Source organism: Arachis duranensis, chromosome 1 (assembly GCF_000817695.3).
Source record: "Arachis duranensis cultivar V14167 chromosome 1, aradu.V14167.gnm2.J7QH, whole genome shotgun sequence".
Lineage (NCBI taxonomy): Eukaryota > Viridiplantae > Streptophyta > Magnoliopsida > Fabales > Fabaceae > Arachis > Arachis duranensis.
The window spans coordinates 9,790,387-9,805,307 of record NC_029772.3 but is presented as its reverse complement, the minus strand read 5'-3'; the positions used below and the strand labels follow the sequence as shown (position 1 = coordinate 9,805,307).

Sequence of the window (14,921 nt, the reverse complement as noted above, 5' to 3'; positions counted from 1 at the left end):
TATCGAATTTTACCAACGATTAAGACATCGATAATCAAACCGTCAATAAATATACATTGGTAAAAGTTTTATTAATAAAATTCGATTAATTTTACCGACACTCCAATATCGTCGGTAAAATTAATTATTAATACCGACGCTTTATTGTATGCAATAATAATTTTAAAATAATGAATACATTTATACAAATGATGTTGCAACTTTGCAATTTCCACTAGTGTAATAATTAATTATTAATTATTGTCATAAAAAAAGGGGGAATGGGATGTTGAAGATTTGTTGTTACAAAGATACAAAATTGTCTTGTCAAAACTTTCCAATAAGAAATCGTTAATCATTAACTGAAACACAAAAAATGTTAATTAAACTTATAAAATGAATACTTATGATACTTTTATTATGTACGTCTGCAATGGGGCTCTACTTTAAATTTGCAAAAAAGTTGTATGTTTATTAATTTATTTTTTTAAAAAAGAGTTGCTTGATTGATGAAGAAAGTGGCTCTTGTCAAAGTAATTGAAAGCTTTTTTTAGTTGGAGAAATATTTGGTGTATTTATTTCGTATATCAAACAAACACATACTCTTTTTCTAATATAAATAATGATTAAAAATAGAAAATAAATAAATACTATATGTTCTAAAAGCATCTAAAATTACTTATTTTATGTATAATAATGCTTAAAAATTATATAAAGAAAAACAAATTAATCATAAATATTCTTAAAATACATGTTAAATATACCTTAAAAACATAAAAATATTTCTCTTGTAAAAATTTGTCTGTAATATTTCGCGAAATTTTCAATTAGGTCCCTATACTATTTTTTTCCTTTTAATTGAGTCCTTGCACCAATTTTTTTTTTAATTGGGTCATACACTTTTTTTCTTTTATTTAGGTCCCTATACCAATTTTTTTTTGTTTAGTTGGGTCCCTATAAAATTAAGCCAATTACTACTAAGAAGGACTTAATTGAAAAAAAATTAGTGCAGAAACTCAATTAAAAAGAAAAAAATATAAGGACCTAATTGAAAATTTCACGAAACTATAGGAATCAACAGAGTAATTAAACCCAATAATAATAATAATAATAATAATAATAATAATAATAACAATAAAATCAAATAAATACAAATAACACATCACTTTTTAGTTAATAGTTATCATCAGTTAGTGGAAATCAGGTTGGGCTAATTAGAATTCATATTTGTGAGGGTAGCAAAGAGTTAAGCCAATAAACTTTTTCATCACTTTGCTTAAATGAGCAAATTCTTGACTAAACTTATAGGACACTATCAAATGTACAATCTATATAATAAAATACCATTGATTGATCTCTTTCATTAATACCCATCTTTTATTTAGCTCAAAATGTTTAATGTGAAATTATTATTATTAGTCTCAATTAATAACACTTTAATCCAATCTTCTCCTACATGACAAAGAACATGGCCACACCACACACACCCCTTTACCCTAACATGCATTTTGAATAGTACATTTTTTTTTGTCCCCACTTCCAAAATCCACCTTTAAATTCCACACCCATTTGCAAAATCTTCCTCCACAAGAACATGTTGGATTGTTGGCCGTGAAGTGATCATAATCCGGCAGCCGGGTTCGATCACTTTCCGGCGGAAAAGACAAACCGCCACTAATTAAGTAGTAGTAGTAGTAGTAGTAGGCTTTATATATGTAGTGGAGAAAAGCATAGGATCTAAGTATATTATAGAATGTGCTTCAAAAGCATAAGTTCTAGCATATCAATCAGATTCATATTCCTTGTCCAACATCTTCATCACAATATATAATGTCATCTTGGTGTTCCATTGATTACTCACCAAGAAGCAACAACAACAACAATACAGATTGTTGTTCCTTTGAGTTCATAGAAGAAGAACAACAACAAAGAAGAAGAGAAGAGAAGATGGTGAAATTCTCTAAGCAATTTGAAGGCCAACTCATACCTGAATGGAAAGAAGCCTTTGTTGATTATTGGCAACTCAAGAAGGAACTCAAAAGAATCAACCTTCTTAATAACACTACCAATACCAATAACAATTCACCACCTAAGAACATGTCCTTCTTTTCATCACTAAGAAATTTCTCTTTGTTTTCCCATCAACATAGAGAGCATGGACCAATTCAAGTAAATATCATGAGTTCTTTTTGTTTTTCTCACTCGGCATATGACAAAACTTATCGCATTTTTTATCTATGCAAACGACCCTATTTAGTGGGATATAATTTTTATGTATTTATTTTTTACCTACATGCAGTCGATCCCACTTAGTAATGGGATATGACTGCTACTGTTATTATCGTTGTTGTCATCATGTGTATTTATTTTTTTAACTTGATCTATGATAGGGCATTATGGCACTATCTAATCCGTAAAACCGACCCCACCAAGTGGGATAAGTTTTTGTTGTTATTTTTGTTTTTAATTAATATTTAATTATTTATTATTATTTTCTTAATAGGTTCATAAGAAACTTGCTTCATCAACTTGTAAAGGGGACATGTATGAGACAGAGTTGCTAGAACAATTTGCTGACACTGATGCTACCAAAGAGTTCTTTGCATGCCTTGATCAACAACTCAACAAGGTTAACAAGTTTTATAGGACAAAGGAGAAAGAGTTTCTTGAAAGAGGAGATTCATTGAAGAAGCAAATGGATATACTTGTTGAGCTCAAATTTGCATTCATGGAGAAGAAACAAGGTAGATGCAACTCTTCACAAGAATCCAAGGAGGACCAATCTATCTCTTGCACATTCTCTAGTGGTATGCTATCATCTTTGTTTTATTTAATATTTCTTATTTAAATAATTAGACTATAATGCTAGTGAAAATTAGGATTAGTTGCATGATAATCTCTTATTTTATTTCTCTTATTATAATATTAACTTTTTAAAAGTTTAGATAATGCATAATCCATTTATCACTTAGTGGAATTTAATATATTTTATTCAAAATAATAGAAGTAACAAATATTGAATTTTAGACTATTTAATCAAAAGTTTAACATGATAGATAAAAGACAACCAAATAATTTTTGTAATAAAAAAAAAGGTTATCATACTTTATACATGAATGTTACTTTTATATTATTCATGCATTATAACTAGAAATATAGTCTATATTATATGTTCACTTCTGTGTTTTCACATTATTGTGGAAAACAAACTAGATGCATTAGTAAGAATAACTAAAGATAATAAACTATGTGTATCTAAAAAATACTCTGTTTTTTGGAAACAGAGGAAGACTCTGTTCGGAGCAGAGAACAACATGAAGAAATGCAAGACAATTGCAACAATGAGGACATGGAAAAAAATGAGGTTTCATTTCCAGATTCTCCTCAATCAAATGAAGCAGCTGAAAAACCGTCGCGGATGAAAGGAGGAGGAGGAGAAGATACGCCTTCCGGCCGCCTCGGAAGCTTCCGAGGGAAGAATGTAAGGATTAACATTCCTCTAACAACGCCGGCTCGGACCTTCTCGGCGATCAGTTACCTTGTCAAGGAAGATTTGTTAAACCAATCTTCAAGAAAATGTAGCCAAGAAGGTGGTGCTAATAATAATAATAATAAGCTTCATCTTAACAAAACAAAGTTGCACCATGCTGAAAAGATGATCAAAAGAGGCTTCATTGAACTCCATAAGGGATTAGGTTATCTCAAAGTTTATAGGTAAAATATCAATTTTCTCAAGTTATTTAGACTATAATACAAATATTGTTACATTAAACTTCTTAAATTTGCGACGATTTTTTATAAAAAAAAGATATATTTACGTATTGAACTGTGTGTGATATTCGTGTAAATTTTCTTACCAATTTTTTTACTATATTAATTTTCAGGAACTTGAACATGCTTGCATTTATGAAGATTTTGAAAAAATTTGACAAGGTAAAGTAGCTTAGAGGCTCCAAATATTAATTAAAATTTGTAGTTAAAAAATTTTCTTAATTTTGTTATATTTTTTCCTCTAAATTTCAGGTTACTGAGAAGCAAATTCTTCCAATATATCTCAAAGTTGTTGAAAGCTCATATTTCAACAGTTCAGACAAGGTAATAACTAAAAACACCAGCCACAAATTCAAAATTGAAAACAAAAATATCCAACTTTGATGAAAATATATGAAATCATTTTAAGAACACATTGGCCACCTAGTTATCTTTGCATACCAGAAAAGAAAAAAAGTGTTAAAAGAGACAATCTAAAGTGGCCAATAATCCTCATAATTCATGTCTGCACCCACAACATGGACTCACAGTCATAATAAAATAAATTAATAACAGTGAAAATTATAAATATAATAAATATTTTTTATTAAGGGTAAAAATAGGAGAAAATATATAAATATACATATACTTATGAATAAATTCCATATTTTAGTGGAAGAACATGTCCCAAATAGCTTATACTTGGATCTGTTTTAGGAAAGATTCTACATTAATTAAAAATTGATTAATATAATATGAAAAATAATGTTATATTATTTTGATTTCACTTTTACAATGAGACAGGTTGTGAAATTCATGGATGAAGTTGAGGAACTATTTGTTAAAAACTTTGCCAAAGATGATAGGAGAAAAGCCATGAAATACCTTAGACCAAGTCAGAGAAAAGAATCTCATGCTGTAACTTTCTTCATTGGTAAGCAACTTTTCAGGCCAAAAATTATTTTCTTCTTTTTTTTTTTCACTTTACCTATTTTATTTTCAATCATTTCCGTAAAAAGGGCCTTTAAGATTTTTTTATTAAAAAAATAAATTTTTAATTTGATTTGTGATCATATCTATCTAAAGAGAACATAACATGGACACTTTTAAGCCACTAAGTTATCATAAGAATAAAAAAACAACTGGGTAATCAAATTGGGTTAGTCTATTACTTAGTTTATTAGTCTGCTTAAATAAGTGTCGGAGGATTCGAATCTCGCCATATGCATGTAGCAATCTATTGGTCAGTAACAAACTATTAAATGGAGTTCCGATTTGCGACGAATTAATTATTGACTTGTCGAGTTAAGAGATACTGCTAGAAAAGAAAAGAAAAAAAAGCAATTGGGTTCAATTTTTTTTTAGGTGAAAGCAAAGTACATTGTCCCATTAGTACTCTTTATTATGTATCATGTTCCAACAAAATCATATAATGAACCTTAAAGGGCAATCACAAACCAATAAGAGATGCATCACTAGGGTTTTATTGGCTTGTTTCTACATATTTGTGTTCACCCTTTAATTTGTTGCTGTTATAATGTTTACTTAAACCTTTGCATGTTGTGTTTCCTTATATGTCTACACAAGATGATTCATATAGGAAAGTCAATCCCAACCCTAAATAGTAATAATAAAACCATTTTTTTAAAGGAAGATTTAAAAAAAAATTGTTAAAAATTGAAGTCCAAATGGATTTCTATGTAAAAATTTTAAAAACTCGATAAAAAAACAAAAAAAAATTACAAAAATATCAGAATACCTTATTATCTGACGTCTTAATTTAGAAGTCTGATTTTAAATTTTATTTTGGACATAAAAACATCTTGTGACCCCATTTAATTATACGACTTGTGGAGAAAATGTTAAAAAAATATTTAAAATTTTTATAATTCAACTATAAAATAAATTGAATATTTCAAATGAACTCAGGACTATTCACTGGATGCTTTGTGGCACTATTTGCTGGATATGTGATTATGGCTCATGTTTCTGGACTTTACAAAGTTGGACAACAAAATTCAGTTTATATGGAAACTGTTTACCCTGTCCTTAGGTAAGTTATTTACTTTTTTACCCTCACATTCTATTATATTAGGGTAAATTATTCTAATTTTACTTAATTTCCAGTTAAATTCTTATAATTTTACAGTATAAATTATAGGGACTAGATCGCAAAATTTTGAAATTAGAGGGTATTTTTATTTTCAATTAAATTCTTATACTTTACAGCATAGGGAGTTGATCGCAAAAATTTGAAACTAGAGGGTGTTTATTGAAAAAAAAATGATTGGTTGAATTATTGTTATTTTTGCAGCATGTTCAGCCTCATGTTTCTGCATTTCTTCCTTTATGGATGCAACATTTTTGCATGGAGAAAGACTCGTATAAACTATGGCTTCATCTTCGAGCTCGCACCGACGAAGGAACTCAAATACAGAGATGTCTTCTTGATCTGTTCAATGGCCATGGCTTCTGTGGTTGGTGTCATGTTCCTTCATTTGACTCTCCTCACTAAAGGCTATTCTTATTCCCAAGTTCAAGCCATTCCTGGCCTTCTTTTTCTGGTATAATTTTTATTTTTTATTTTTGAATACTATCCTAAATTGCCATTTAACAATTTTTTATTGGAAATATTAGACAAATTAGTCCTTAATTTTTCTAAAATATAATGTGACTCGGAATTAAATTGTATAAAATTTTTAAAACAAGGGATAACTAATTTTTTTATTTATTTTTTAGGAACTAATTTTTTTTTAATATTATAAAAGATTTAATTATTCTGTTGGTTTTTATATTTTTACCAAATTTTTTTAATTAGGTCTATATACCTTTTTTAATTGAGTTCCTACACTGCTTTTATCTTTGTAATTAGATCTTTTTTAATGTAAAAAAATATTAGAGTTAACTGAATATTTCTCACAAATTAAAGATATCCATAATTAAGAACTTAATTAGATCTTTGATCACATATTTTTTGGGTGAAATATTCTATTAATGTTAATATTCTTGACATGAAAATGATCTAATTACAAAATTAAAGCAATATAGGGTTTCAATTGAAAAAAAAAATATAAAAACCTAATTGCAAATTTGGTAAACCAACAAAATAATTAAACCGTCATTAAAAAAATTAGAGACTAATTTGTTAAATTTTTTGTTAGAGATTAATTTATTTTATAAAAAATATTAGAGACTAATTTAGAGTATTATTCTTTATTTTATTTTATTTTTCTCATTTTTCTTGTGTTTAAAACTTATATATTATGCAAAAGCTAAAGTTTTAATTTGATGTGCAGGCCTTCTTACTAATACTTGTGTGCCCCTTCAACATTATATACCGGTCAAGCCGTTACCGTTTCCTTTGTGTCATAAGGAACATAATTTTGTCACCTCTTTACAAGGTACTCAATAGAAATATTTAAAACTCTAGGAATTTAATTAAAATTTTATATACTAATTAAGAACCTTAATCTTACTGGATTCTCTCTTCTTCTTAGGTTGTCATGTTGGACTTTTTTATGGCTGATCAACTTTGCAGTCAGGTATAGTTTTTTCTTAATGCCCAAAAACAAGAATGTGAGATTTTAAGAATTATTTATATGATGATTAAATTTTATATGTAGGTGCCAATGCTAAGGAATCTTGAGTATGTAGCATGTTACTATATAACTGGGAGCTACAAAACACAAGACTATGGTTATTGCATGAGAACAACTCACTACAGAGATCTTGCTTATGCAGTTTCATTTCTACCCTATTATTGGAGAGCAATGCAAGTAAGTAAATCGAAAGTATATTTGATACAAATCGAAAATTTTCGGAATAAAATTTATGGATAATTTAAAAATAAAAAATATATTTTATCCTTACGAAAATTAAAAACTTATTTAAATTTTTTTTTAAACTGTGATGACTTGGAATGTAAGTAACTGATTTGATTTTAACCGGTTTTTAGTGTGCGAGGCGATGGTTCGACGAAGGCGACACCGGACACCTTCTAAACCTAGGAAAGTATGTTTCAGCAATGTTGGCAGCAGGCACCAAGGTTGCATATGAGAAAGATGGGAGTGTTGGATGGCTATGTCTTGTTGTGATCATGTCAAGTGCAGCAACTATGTACCAATTGTATTGGGACTTTGTTAAGGATTGGGGTTTGCTTCAACTGAATTCTAAGAACCCTTGGCTAAGGAATGAATTAATGCTTTCAAGGAAATCCATTTACTACATATCCATGGTAATAATTACACATCACATCCTTCTTAATTTTCTATTTAAATTCAAGAAAAAACAATAAATAAGAAGTCCTTAATTTTTTATCTCCAAGATAAATAAATTTTTGACTAATTAAAAATATAAAAATGTTCTTTATTTTTTAAAAAGTGAGACATTTAAATTTTTTTAGAAAATATATTTGTTCTTAAATATTTTGGATAGAAAAATTTAAATATCTTACATCTTAAAAAATAAAAAATATTTTTATATTTTCAATTAGTTAAAAACTTACGTGTTTTCAAATTAAAAAGTTAAGAACTCATTTGTTTTTTCTTTGAATTCAATAACCTAAAAGCTAATATGTATTCAGTTGATACAAAAATTCATTTAGTTGTGAAGATAGTGACAGAGGCACAACTTTTCTATTTGAAATATAGAAAATTCATATATTTTCTATAAACTCGCAAATGAAAAATATCCGTCTCTATTTTTATTTTGTTGTGTCTTTATATTTCTATTTCAGAAACAAAATTCGACATAACCTTAAGAATTTTATTATATAAGATTTTATGTCAATTTAATTTCTAACCACTCAACTTTTAATTAATTTTCACCATTTTGTTAAAATGTCATGTTAACTATTATATCTGTAGGTCTAAATTAATCTATAAATATAATTTTAGAAACAAATAATTAATACTAAAATTTTAAGAACTAAATTGAGGTGTGTTTGGAATAAAAACTAAACCTTTAATTTATTAGTATATATGATGTGGATATGGTAGCTATGCAATATGAAGTCCAAAAAATATGTCTTAGGAAAATGCTACAAAGTGGGGAATAAAATATATTCTCCAACTAAATTCTGATAAGGCCATCATTATTATACATTGAAAGATAGATTCCTAATCTAATTCGAAGAGGCTAATTAAGTTCACATCAAAGAATATAATTTGTTAATGTTTAACAAAAGAAATCATAATATGAAATGACATGTTCTTACCATGGAAAATTGTTTGTGCAGGGATTAAATTTTACTCTGAGGCTTGCATGGTTGCAAACAGTTCTTCATTCAAGCTTTGAACATGTTGATTACAGAGTAACAAGCATATTTTTAGCAGCACTTGAAGTTATTAGAAGAGGAATGTGGAATTTCTACAGGTAAATTGGTTAATATTGTTTCAATTTTTATTAAAAAAAGTAAAATTAAATTTTGGATTTAATAAGTCTTTTATCCGTATAAAATAATAATTTTTTTTAATTCCTATGAAATTTTTCTTTTCGTTTTTGTCCAGTAAAATTTTAAAGGTCTTTATTTTAATTTTTGCTATTAATTTTCTCAGCATTTAATCTGACATGTCATAATTTAACGGAACAAACTAATGATATAAAATTTTAGAGGAATTAAAAAAAAAGAACATGTATTTTAGAGGTATTTAAGCTTAAATATTTTGTATAATTAATTTTTTTAAAAATACCTGATTATTTTTGAAAACTTATGAAAGTATATGAATTCTTTTTTTTTTTTTGAGAAAAAGAAAAAAAACTTGTTAACTAAGGCATATATTATGTGACAGATACCTTTGAACTGATTTAATAAATAATATATTTTTTTATTGATTTTCAGATTGGAGAATGAGCATCTAAATAATGCTGGCAAGTTTAGAGCAGTGAAAATAATACCACTTCCTTTTCATGAAGTGGATGAGGAAGACTAGTACTACTAATAATGCATGCCAATTGGCATATTTTGGATTGATGTATTATTATTATTGTAGGGTTATGCTAGCATAAGAGAAATAATTAATAATAATTTTCAGTGGTGCATATTAGTTATCCTCATTCAAGTTGATATATGATTTGATCAACTTGATCAGAATTTTTTTTTTAATGTGGATTGTAGGGACATCATCATCATCATCATCATCAATTGTATACACAATTTTTCATTAACAAGAAATAGAAATTAAATGAAAAGAAAAAGGTGCAATTGCAATGCTACTTTAGTACTTGTCTTATAATTTCTATTTTGTTTATTTAAATTTACACATTTTTTTGATGAAAAAATTGACCTTTAACGACAAAGAAATAAATTTAATAAATAAACTATATTTATGAATAATATTGTAGATCAGTAGTACTGTATACATATACAAGTATACTACCAAATACTTTATACGTCAATAGTCCATATATGTATCTAATGACCATGATTCCTAATCTATGGATGAAATTATTCTTTTATTATTTAGTGATTTTTCACTGTATCTCCCAACTTGAAAAGACAAAAATTAATTTGTTGGCTCATTACAGATCAGACTTTTATTTAATAGTTTGCTACAGTATTTTTTATTTTATTTTATTTTTTGGTTGGAATATTCTTTTTTATTATTGTTATTCTGTTGGATCTAAAAAACACATAATAAGATTAGGATTTTTGTCCTATAATGGGCCAGGAGAGGCCCAAATAAGATGAATAGTTTGCCACCAAACAATTTTGGAAATCACGGATGGGCCATTATTTTGGGTCTTAGGAAAATTTTAAAATTGTTAGGCCTTTCATTATATTAAATCAATTGTTATATAATAATTAATTGCCAAAATATATAATAATATAATGAATTTTTTATATTTTGATACTAGTAAAAGAGTGCTTATTTGAAAAAAGAGGCTCATATATTCAGTAATAATTGTGAGAAAACTATGACAATACACAAATCAAAGAACAAAGAAAAATAAATAAATTATATGTATAGCTTCATATTATTGAGTATCATACATATAGCAAATCATTTTCATTTTTTTATATTTAATTTGCAAAGCAAAGATGGAGCTCCTTAGAGATTGAAGCAACATATTATCAATTGAGACAAAACAAAATGGCAATAGCAAATCCAACACTTGCCAACATCTTTCTCACTTGATCATTGTATGATGATGCACCGTTCTACATGTCAAAACAAAGGGGAAAAAAAAGGAATTAGTATTTTTATTTGTTTATTTATTTATCGAATAAAATATATTTTTATTTCTGAAATTTGTCAAAAATACTCATAAGTTTCATTTTGTTTCAGTTTTGTATTTAAAATTTTCGATTTACATTAATTATATCCTAACAGTTAAATTTTTAGAAAATTCAGGACAATCTAGCAATAATACATAATAATTACGAGTGGTTTATGTTAAAGGTTGTTCTTTTGAAATTGTTGCTAAATTGATTTTAAAGTTTTTTAAAAATTAGTTGTGAAAAATATATTTGATATAAATAAAAAAAATTAAAACAAAATTAAAATAAAATAAATGTTAGAGGTATTATTAAAATTTTTATCAAAGTTAAAGGAGGCTTATTTATTTAAACATGTTGGTTATTTGAAAGATAAAGATTACCCCATTTGCACTTGGTGCAGGTGATGGTGTGTCTTGAGTATCAATGGGAGTAGTATCATCAACTAATGGTGCTGGTGGACTCTTTCTAATGATTGATGATGATGATGGTTCTGGAGCAAGATCAAAGGAAGAAGATTGTGGATGGTGATGCTTGATGTGTTTGTGCTTGTGTCTCCTTCTTCTATGCCTGTGTGGTGGTGGAGGTTGAGGAGCATAATCATCAGGGGAAGGTGCTGGGGTGTATGGCAATGGTGAGGGTGCAGATGTAGGAGTGTTACTTGCTGGAGAAGGCACTGGTGATACTACTGGTGCCTTCTTCTTATGTTTAGGTGGTGGTGCTGGTGCTGTTGGTAATGGTGTTGGTGGAAGTGGCAGTGGTGGTGGTACAATTGGTGCTTTTTTAGGTCGATGTGGTGGTGGGATCTTTGGTGTGGGTGCTTTTGGTGTTATTGCTGGTGGTTTAGTAGGAGCAATTGGAAGCGGTGGTGGTTTAATTGGTGGTGGTTTAATCGGCGCAATTGAAATTGGTTTAATTGGAGCAATTGGAATTGGTGGCGGTTCAACCGGTGCAATAGGAACTGGTGGTGGTTTAACTGGTGGTGGTTTAATTGGTGGTGGCTTAATTGGAGCAATTGGAATTGGTGGAGGTTTAATAGGCGGTGGTTTAATTGGGGCAATTGGAATTGGGGGTGGTTCAACCGGTGCGACAGGAATCGGAGGCGGTTTAATCGGAGGTGGTTTAATCGGGGCAATGGGAATTGGTGGTGGTTTGATAGGAGCAATGGGTACTGGTAGTAGTGGTTTAATTGGAGCAATAGGAATCGGTCGTGGTTTAACCGGTACAAGAGGAACCGGGGGCGGTTTGATAGGAGCAGAAGATGTTGGACGTGTGGGTATTACCTTAGGAGTTGGTGAAGAGATTGGTGAAGTGGCCTTTGGAATTGGTTGGGGTTGAAGCAAAGGGGAAGTGGCCTTAGGAATTGGTTGTTGAGGTTGTTTCAAAGGAGAAGAAGTAGCCTTGGGAATTGGTTGTTGAGGTTGTTTCAAAGGGGAAGAAGTAGTAGTAGAAGAGGTTGGTGATGTGGGCTTGGGATTATGAATTGGTTGTGGTTGTTTGAAGGGGGAAGAAGTGGTAATAGTAGTAGAAGAAGTTGGAAAATTTGGCAATTTGGTTGGTGATGAAGATGTGGTTGTGATTGGTGTTTTGCTAGTAGATGGGGATGATGCTACCACCTTTGGTGTATTAGAAGAAGAAGTTGGAGAAGTTGCACTTGGCAATTTAGAAGGTGCACCATTTAAATATGTGTTTGTAATTGGTGAATTATTAGAAGGTCCATTTGGATGTGTGTGTGTGTTTGTAATTGGTGATTTCGGAGTTGAAGTTGAAGTTGGTAACTTTGAAGATGCTTGGGCATTGGTTAAGATTATAGGGTGGTAGCTTTGGCATGCTAATAATGACAATGCCAATGCCCAAAATATTGACAACATTGTTGTTGTTTGTGTAAGCTAGGACATGGTTTGGTTAGGAGAATTGGGTTGTTATTTATATGCCATTATGTATTGTGAAAAACATTTCAAGGTTGAGTTGTGTGTTTAGATGTAGTGTTATTTTCATCATTGATACATTACCACTAAACAAGTAAATAAAAGGAAGAAAAAAAACACAGGTAAAAGTTTAAGTAAATTCAATATGGGATCATTTGATAAGAATTAATGTATATTTTTAATTTCTTTTTTTTTTTATTTCACTCATACATATGCACACATATTTTATAACTATATATAATTAAAATATTAAATGGGTTGAACACAAATAAAATGGTTGTAGTCCAATTTAGTACTTTCAAGTTATACTTCTTATGAACATTCTTTGTGATATTGGTATTAATAATGAGAATTTAATTTGAGTTGAATATTTGTGAGATACAAAATTGTTTCTTACTAATTAATTATGTGTATATGTGAAAAATATGTAATTAGAATTTCTAATTATTTTATACATTAGTATTTTCTAAAATATATAGGTTTAAAACACATTTATCTTTGGCTTTGCTTGCATCAAATGGCAACTGGAAAATGAACCATCCACCTCTTTAAACAAAAGTGCACATTATTGTTTTATTTGCATGTTAATAGGCATAATGAGAACAAAATATTACCTTTTATATCTACATGTAACCTATTATGTTATTTTCTGATGAACCAATATACCAATGTGATTGATATGTTTTCCTTCCTTGCATTGTAATATCAATTATATATTTTATATTAGTCCCTTTTTATTATTTATTTACTTCTTTTTTGGGTGAATGGATAATATAACATGATTGATGGAATGAGAAAGAAAATATTACGTTTATATTAAACCTTTCATTAGTTATACGTCTTTTGGATTTAAAACTTGTATAATTATGTCCTTTTATTTTCAGATATGAAAGGCTATGTTTCTAGTTTCTACGTGAAGAAAATAAAAAATAAAAAATTTATTACTAAAATCATCAAAATATTCAAAGTTTAAATAATATAAGAAAGTAATAAATTTACTAAACTCATCCCAAAATATTAAAATCTATATAAAACTCAGTTTTAGCATAGGAACTTTTGTTGTTTATCGAAAAAAAGATTTTTTTTTTTTGTATTTGCTAGTTTGGTAAAAAAAATTATTTTTTGATCAGAAAATATTTATTTCTCTGTATTTATTTACGATAATACTAGAAAAATAATATCTAAAATTACATTATATAACATTTATAATATCTAAATTATATAATTATTCTAATAATAATTAATATAAATATTAAATAAGATAACTTTGAACTGTTTGCATGATTTTTTATTATCTTTTAAATATTATTGATACATTTATTTATTAGCAAAGTTATCTCTCTATACTTAAAGGGCAATTATGTTGGGAATTTTTAGGGTATGGATTTCAATTGTTTTTTAAAAGAGGCACAATTAAACTGACAAATATTTTTTTATAATCAACCATTAAACTGATAAATATAAATTAAGCTTTATAGGATAAACTAATGAAAAACTATATAGTTTTAGTTTTTTTTTTGGGGGACGCTGGATAATTTTACTATTTTAGTTTATACTCACATGCGAACATGCCACGTGGATAATGTCCGAGGCTTTTTTTATTATTTAAATAAATTTTTTGTTGATTTCCTAATCTAATGGGTCGACGTGGATCAAAACTTTATTTAAGAATTTGTTGCAAAACAATAAGTTGTATGTACAAGGTGGAATTCGAACATCCGACACTTGCTTAAGCGGACTAATGAGCTAATAACAAACCAACCCAACTTAGTTAAATAAAAATTTTTATTAATTTTAAATTTGCTGTAAATGTAATTTGTTTGAGTCTTTGTGTAGTTCTTTTTTTTTTGGGTCTTTAATATAACACAAGAATAGATGATTTTCAAAAAAAAAATCTTCTTAAGAAAACATAGTTTTGGTCAATCATTTGTCTCTTATAATTGGGCCTATGCTTGTTTTGTCCCAAATTTCCTGATCGCTTAAATACATTGTTTGTTGAAAAAAAGGCTACGAACCTTAAGCCCAAAAAAATAGAATGAGAACCTGAT

At 28.4% G+C, this 14,921-nt stretch overlaps 2 protein-coding genes across 2 annotated transcripts; one reads left to right on the top strand and one right to left on the bottom strand.

Moving 5' to 3' along the window:
- The first annotated feature begins 1,510 nt into the window (after nucleotides 1-1,510).
- LOC127746698 (phosphate transporter PHO1 homolog 1-like) lies at nucleotides 1,511-9,871 on the top strand. The gene is made up of 14 exons (XM_052260696.1): nucleotides 1,511-2,148; nucleotides 2,483-2,786; nucleotides 3,264-3,693; nucleotides 3,864-3,912; nucleotides 4,003-4,074; nucleotides 4,534-4,663; nucleotides 5,659-5,782; nucleotides 6,044-6,293; nucleotides 7,026-7,130; nucleotides 7,227-7,271; nucleotides 7,353-7,505; nucleotides 7,685-7,963; nucleotides 8,966-9,102; nucleotides 9,569-9,871. Exons 1-14 carry the CDS (start codon nucleotides 1,810-1,812, stop codon nucleotides 9,657-9,659), a joined length of 2,508 nt encoding a protein of 835 aa, XP_052116656.1. The 5' UTR covers nucleotides 1,511-1,809; the 3' UTR covers nucleotides 9,660-9,871.
- Nucleotides 9,872-10,663: 792 nt separating this feature from the next.
- Nucleotides 10,664-12,836, bottom strand: LOC107477007 (proline-rich extensin-like protein EPR1). The gene is made up of 2 exons (XM_016096976.3): nucleotides 11,329-12,836; nucleotides 10,664-10,888 (listed from the first exon to the last, which is right to left on the bottom strand). Exons 1-2 carry the CDS (start codon nucleotides 12,814-12,816, stop codon nucleotides 10,802-10,804), a joined length of 1,575 nt encoding a protein of 524 aa, XP_015952462.1. The 5' UTR covers nucleotides 12,817-12,836; the 3' UTR covers nucleotides 10,664-10,801.
- Nucleotides 12,837-14,921: the final 2,085 nt, after the last annotated feature.

What these genes read in the sequence shown, in the direction of transcription:
- LOC127746698 (XM_052260696.1), top strand. Translation starts at nt 1,810, where the DNA reads ATGTCATCTTGGTGTTCCATTGATTACTCACCAAGAAGCAACAACAAC. An exon ending in ACTGTTTACCCTGTCCTTAG is followed by an intron (nt 5,783 to 6,043) that starts GTAAGTTATTTA and finishes TTATTTTTGCAG; the next exon opens with CATGTTCAGCCTCATGTTTC. An exon ending in TTCCTGGCCTTCTTTTTCTG is followed by an intron (nt 6,294 to 7,025) that starts GTATAATTTTTA and finishes TTTGATGTGCAG; the next exon opens with GCCTTCTTACTAATACTTGT.
- LOC107477007 (XM_016096976.3), bottom strand. Translation starts at nt 12,816, where the DNA reads ATGTTGTCAATATTTTGGGCATTGGCATTGTCATTATTAGCATGCCAA. An exon ending in CTGCACCAAGTGCAAATGGG is followed by an intron (nt 10,889 to 11,328) that starts GTAATCTTTATC and finishes TTTGACATGTAG; the next exon opens with AACGGTGCATCATCATACAA.